The following is a 6,000-nucleotide window of genomic DNA, read 5'->3' as shown; positions in this document are numbered from 1 at the left end:
TTTCCCCTGTGGTGTTCCTCTGACTTCAGTAACAGTGCAGGATCACACCAGTTCATTTTGATACTTTTTTTTTTTTTTTGTTAAACAGCTTCTTCTTCATCTCATGTGCGCATGTCCAGGCAGGATCGCCCATCACTCATAACCACTTCCCTCCAAGCCAGCTCTTTGTCCTTAGACTCCTACCATCCAGCTGTGAGTACAAGGCATGACAATAGGGTCCATATTTATCTTTTGTGGCACTTTGTTTGTCAAAACCTTTGGTTTCTTCCTTTTTTTTTTTTTTTAATTTTTTTCCCCTTTTTTTTTAATTTTTTTTTTTTTTTAATTTACGTACTTATAAAAAATACTGCGTTTGTGTTGTTTGTTGTCGTTTTCTTACCACTGGCTCTGGTGGGACTTCCCACTTTCACAGCCATAATCAATGGATCTGGAACATGCGCCGACATTACTTAAAATGGATCAACAAAACCATGGCAGAACCAACCGAACCCAAACCATCCCCAATGCGCAGGCCTCTTAAAACTGCTGAGATGTCCATAAGGTGCATGATGAGTCCATCAGCTCAGCAATCCAACAGAAAGCAAGCAGAACCAAAAAAAAAAGAAGGGAGGAACGCACACGCGCACACAGATACACACGCACACGCACAAAATAATCAGAACTGTAATCAACAGAGAAATGTCTGGGGGTTTCAAACCAAGACGTGTCCCTAAGTTTGTTGTTTCAACGAGAATCTGGTGATTTTCTCCCCACAGACACGCCCAGTTTGGGACTGCTGTTCTTTGAGTGGTTTTGGATTTGCCTACGTGTGTATCTGCTTGGCTGAAGGAAACCCTCCTGCTGACTGAATCCTGCTTCACAATCCCCCCTCACACACACTCAGGATCTGTCACTCCTGAGAGGTTCTGGTTTGATAGCAAGAGACAGGAATAAACCCAAATGAGCTCGCTCTGGAATCAATTTACACACACAATTTACACACCCTGCCTTCACCCCTTCCTCCCTCCAGGTGCAAAGCAGATCCAGGCTGTGGCTCTGAGGATGGGGTGAGGTGGGTGTGGGTTGATTCTCCAGCCACTCCTCCATCTGCCAGGGAGCTCTGCTCATTGCTGAGGAGATGAATGACCCAGCTCTTGCCTCCATGGTGTACAAGGAAGGTTCTCCCCACCCCGAGGGTCTCTAAGCATGGCGTTATCCAGGCTGGCAGCCATGTGAATGGAACAGCTGAAGGCAGAAGAGATGCAGGAGCTCACTCCCCTTTGGTTAGCCATGAAACAAGTTGAGATGTTGTCCTGGAGAAGCTGAGCAGAGGATGGGACAGGGACAGGGTGATCCCTCACAATCGTCCCACGGTGACAGTGATCTCTGAAGGGATAAGAAGTGCAAAGAGAGATAAAATCCTTCCCAGGCAGCAGCTGTGCCTTCAGCAAGGCCTGTTGGCTCCAGAAATGGAGAAGGGGAAAGAAAGGCCAGGAGTTGGCACCAAAAGGCAGATGGGCTCACAGCAGTTCAGAGACCTCCAGGAGACAGGCAGTTCAGCTGGGGAGATCTAGGCAGAAGAATTTTTTTGCAGTGTTTCATTTGGATTTCCTCCAAGGTTTCCTTCCAAAATGTGGTGATATTTCCTCTTAGGAGTGGCTTGGAAGGAAGGCTTTACCATCAGCCTCATGCATCACCTCACTTCACAGCAAGCCCTTCAGAATCCCCCTGATATTCCATTGTGGCAAAACAACAGCTGTGTTCCAGTTGAGGAAACAAAATGGAAAGAACAAAGAACTTTTTTTTTAAAAAAAGGTCCCTCTGGTTCTTCTTTCAAGGCTGAGCTCCTTGCCTGGAACTAAATGAGGCCTGTGGCTCCTGCTTTCCAAGCCGAGGTGGGAACAAGGGGGATGCTGTGCTGTCCATTGCCAGAAGGAGCAGAACCACCACCACCACCACTGACGGGATGCCACCGAGCAGAGAGAGCATTTTTCTGCAGTGCTACGACCAACAGGACACGACAGGAACGAAGGAGGGGAACACGCGGCTCTTGGAAAAATAAGAAGAACCATATGAAACACATGGGCAGGGGAGTGTCGGTCTCCTCGTCCCCTCTTGACCCTTTCCCTGCCCAAGGAGAGCAGCTGTTTGCCCAGGCAGGATAAGCCACAGAGGTCCAGCTCTGGACGGGGCTGTGGCATTTTTCAGGGAGGCTTGGGGTTCCTCTCCCAGTGGGTCGCTATCAAGAGACAGAGTTGCAATGGCTCTTCAGGAGAGGAGCTGGATTGGCTCTGCCCTCCAGGAGCCCTGCAGGCAGGCTGCCTTCCCCTTCCCCTTGGGGACACTTGAGTAATACTGAGTTCATTTCCATGTCCACTCCAGAGGCTACAGCCCTTGGAGGGCAGTTAAAGCAGCATGACAGAAGTTACCTCCCAATTTCACCTCTGCAGAGTGAGGATGTGATGTTGGGGGAGGGTTGGTGGGGTTTTTGTGAATGTGTTCAATAGTTTTTCTCTAGGGCAAAAGGCAGAGGGCAAGCTGTGAAAAGGAGAGCTCCACCCGAATGTCTTCACAGCCCCAGAGTCAAGATTCCTCTGCAGTCTTTTCTTTTAACCCCTGGGGCTCTGTCGCTTTGTCCGTAGATTTGGAAAGAGAAGGGAAAGAGAGAAAGAGAGAGGGAGAGAGAGAGAGAGAGAGAGAGAAAGAGAGAGAGAGAAAGAGAGGAGCATTTTTCGGGTGACTCTGCTTACAGCCCATCAAAACTTGCACTTGGTAAAGATGATGATCTTGAGTGAGGCACGACTTGGTTTATCCCTCCCAGGGTGTCCCTGGCAGGACAGTTCTCAGCTGTCTATGCTCATGAGGGTTATGACTTGTTCAAGTTTGTAGGCAAGTTTCTGTTTCCCAGCCTGGTCGTCTTGATCAAGGGCTCCGAGAATCTGGAAAAGGAGAGAGGAAGAAGTTATAGGGATTTTTTTTTTCCTAAAATGACTGAGTCCAGCATCTTACAGCAACAGAGGAGGGTTAGGTTTCTCTAAGGTAGGTCCCAATCTTGGATAATGCGAAACAGGTCAGTCAGCCAGGAGGGAACCAGGCAGGCAGTTTGGGATTGATCTGACTCAATGTAGACCTCTGGATTGCAACCAATCAAATTGAATCTTATCTTGGAGATCAGTTATTTATCAGCTTTATCCATCACCTGGCCATGCCACTTGAGATGCCCTAAGGGATCTCACATGGCCTGCAATACATAGAACCATGCTGGACACCTTAAATTCTGTGTTGGATCATTGTTGGGTGTTTTAGAGTATCTGGAATAACACTGGGCACAGTCCTTGAACAACTTTTAGCCACATTGGATGTAGAGCTCATGTAGGGCTCCTCTGCAGTGATTTCACATCTGGCCATCAACTACTGCAAAGCAGCTGAACCTGACTGAACAACAGTGGGTGAAAGGAATAAGGGGGTGTTTTTACAAACAAATGACTGGTAAGAGTCTGCTGGTAAGATAACATTGATAATGAGAGACAGAAGAAACAATGGGTAGGATTTCCATAGGAATTTCCCTGATTTGACTTAACCAAAACGGTGTTAATGAACTACAAGAACAGAGATGCAACAAGAAGAAAATATATTGGGGTGTCTGTATTAGGGGGGGATGTATACTAATTAGGTGTTCTGGGAAGTCTGTACCTCTCGATTATCTCAGCCAATGGGGAAAGAGAGAACCTATGGAAAATACCCATGACCTCTCCCTTTATTCATTAATAAAGTTACAGGAGTGCCCTGTCTCCTTTTTGGACATAAACCTCTGGCGTTTGTGGATTAATTTTCCTGACAGTGGGAGACAAAAATAACAGGGATCCAGATAAAGGAGTACTAGGGAGACCCAAAATCCCAGACCTTCCCTTTCCAGACCCTAATTCATTCCTTAGACCTATTTCCCCTCCAGCCAGGATGCAGACAGGATGACACACCCTGGCAATGTGTGGGTTGCCCCAGGGCCCCCAGAGCTGCCCCCAGGCTCTCACCTCCTCGCTGTACTTGCCCACGTAGGAGTAGATCTCGGAGAGCGCGCTCATGGTGTTGAACTCGTTCATGTGCATGCGGGATTGCTCGGCCAGGTAAGCGTTCATGTCCTGATCACTGATGGCTGGCATCTTGGCGATGTCTGAGTAGTACCTGAGGGGCAGAAACACGGGGGTTTCTTGAGGGGAGAGAGCAGGAGCTCAAGAGATGGAATTCACAAACAATAAGGAGAAAAAAAACGCAGTGTTGGGCTCTTCTGGCGCATCAGTGAAATACCTGCTCATGCTCTTCTTTTTTACAGCAAGAGAGGTGGAAATGCCTGAAGCACTAATCCTGAGCACCAGATGTGTGTTTTGTTCACCCTAATCTGAGACTGAAGCCCCAAAGGGCATCCTGTAAACTTTCCCTGTGCCATCAGAAAAGCAGGAGCTGGCTTGAAGCTGGATGCCTTTGTCAGGCCTTCTGCCTCTATTCCCAGAGAGATCTTGCTGCCTGCTAAGAGCTCAGGATTTCACTTCCTTGCACAGAAAAACCCCAAATATTTGTATTCTTGCTCGCACCATTGTCACCAGCACATCTGCCCCCATTGCTAACATCATCCACCTTCCCCACTCAATCCATTCTATCCCAACAACTCTCCTGCTCAGCGTCTCCTTTTTGCCCCATATTTTAATCTGGCCTGATATTTGTGGCAACAGCCTTCAACTCCAGCCTGACTGGGAAAAATCTGCTTTTCCTAGGAGTCAACACCATTCCCCTGGAGCTCAGGAGGACTAGGGGTTTATCCATGGATCCCCCAGAACTATTGCCCAGCAGGCTTCAGCTGCAGAGTGATGTCTCTTTAAGGAAGTTGCTATTTTTGATGTCCTTCGTCCCCTGGGTAAGGCAGGTCTTGGAGGACAAGGTTTGCAGAAGGTAATCAGTCACTGTCATTCGCAGCTGTGCTCTGCTGTCAACTGGTTAATTAGACGCCATCATTTACATTTTTAATTTCTGCAATTTGACATTTTGTGCACGAGGAGAGAAAAAAAAAAAAAAGAAGAAGAAGAAGGGAAAAAAAAAAGCCCATAGCTGCAGCAATCCACAATTTTATAATTAGGAGGCAGAGGGGACGGGGAGCCAAAAGAGCTGACAGGTGTCCTGTAAACAGCGTGGAGACACCTGCTGAGATGGAGGCTGTTTGCCACTGCAGAGAAATTGGACATTGAAGTGCTGTGTGATGAGGATGCTTGAGGTGGATGAGTGGGAAAACCCTCCCTGTGACAGAGCGGGATGAGCAGCTGCTGGAGGCTCCTGTGGAAGACAGAGCAGTGCAAGAGCACAGGGAAAATCCTTCCACATCAGGAGGCTCCATTTGTGCTCAGGCTGGTTCTGTGCCCTTCGCTCCCACCCTGGTTTCCTGCAATGGGTCAGTCTCTGTTGATATCCTGGATTTGAGGCTGGGATGTTGATGTAATCCTTGGGAGAGGGAGGCATATGAGGCAGAGGTCCTTCTTGCCTGGCTTTTTCCAGAGCTGAACTCTGTTTCACCAGAAAAACTCAAGCAAACCTCATTAATTTTACTGCAACTTCCAGCAGGCACAAAAACATCACTCTCCCTGGAGTCCTGGCATTTTGTCTTTTGGGTTTAGGACAAGTCAAAAATCCTAAGTCTAACTCAGTCCCATGGTGTAAACATTTCTCATTCCCAGTGCACCAGTGAAGAGTGGTGTGGGTTTGTTTGTCTTCACACTCTGCCTAACCCTCTGTCCCCAGGTGGACCTGGACCACTGTGAGAAAAGTGAGCATCTAGAAATCCCACGAGGACCTGTCCTGCAGAACTACCTCCAGAAGAAAATTCTGAGCAGGATGAATAAATATTTCGGAAAAACTTAAACAGGTCTAGGCATCACCTGCTGGAGGAAATCAGATCTGTGCTACATGAACAAGAGAAAGTGTCAGGAGCTGGTGGCATTCATGACATTGCTGAGAAAACAAGGAATGTTAAGGTCA

The 6,000-nt window shown here is 47.8% G+C and overlaps 1 protein-coding gene across 2 annotated transcripts in view; it reads right to left on the bottom strand.

Annotated features, from left to right (window-relative positions):
- Window positions 1–930: 930 nt before the first annotated feature.
- PLXNA4 (plexin A4) overlaps window positions 931–6,000 on the bottom strand; it is a 415,027-nt gene continuing 409,957 nt past the window's right edge. For both annotated transcript variants that reach the window (XM_085082004.1, XM_085082012.1), the window contains exons 31-32: window positions 4,011–4,161; window positions 931–2,918 (exon numbers count right to left, since the gene is read on the bottom strand). In XM_085082004.1, the coding sequence (XP_084938130.1) occupies window positions 2,823–2,918; window positions 4,011–4,161 (247 nt within the window). In that variant the 3' untranslated portion in view covers window positions 931–2,822. The remainder of the gene's footprint in view (window positions 2,919–4,010; window positions 4,162–6,000) is intronic.

This window comes from Lichenostomus cassidix, chromosome 1Aa (genome assembly GCF_008360975.1).
Source record: "Lichenostomus cassidix isolate B80296 chromosome 1Aa, HeHo_3.0, whole genome shotgun sequence".
Classification (NCBI taxonomy): Eukaryota; Metazoa; Chordata; class Aves; order Passeriformes; family Meliphagidae; genus Lichenostomus; species Lichenostomus cassidix.
This window is presented reverse-complemented; position numbering and strand designations above follow the sequence as displayed.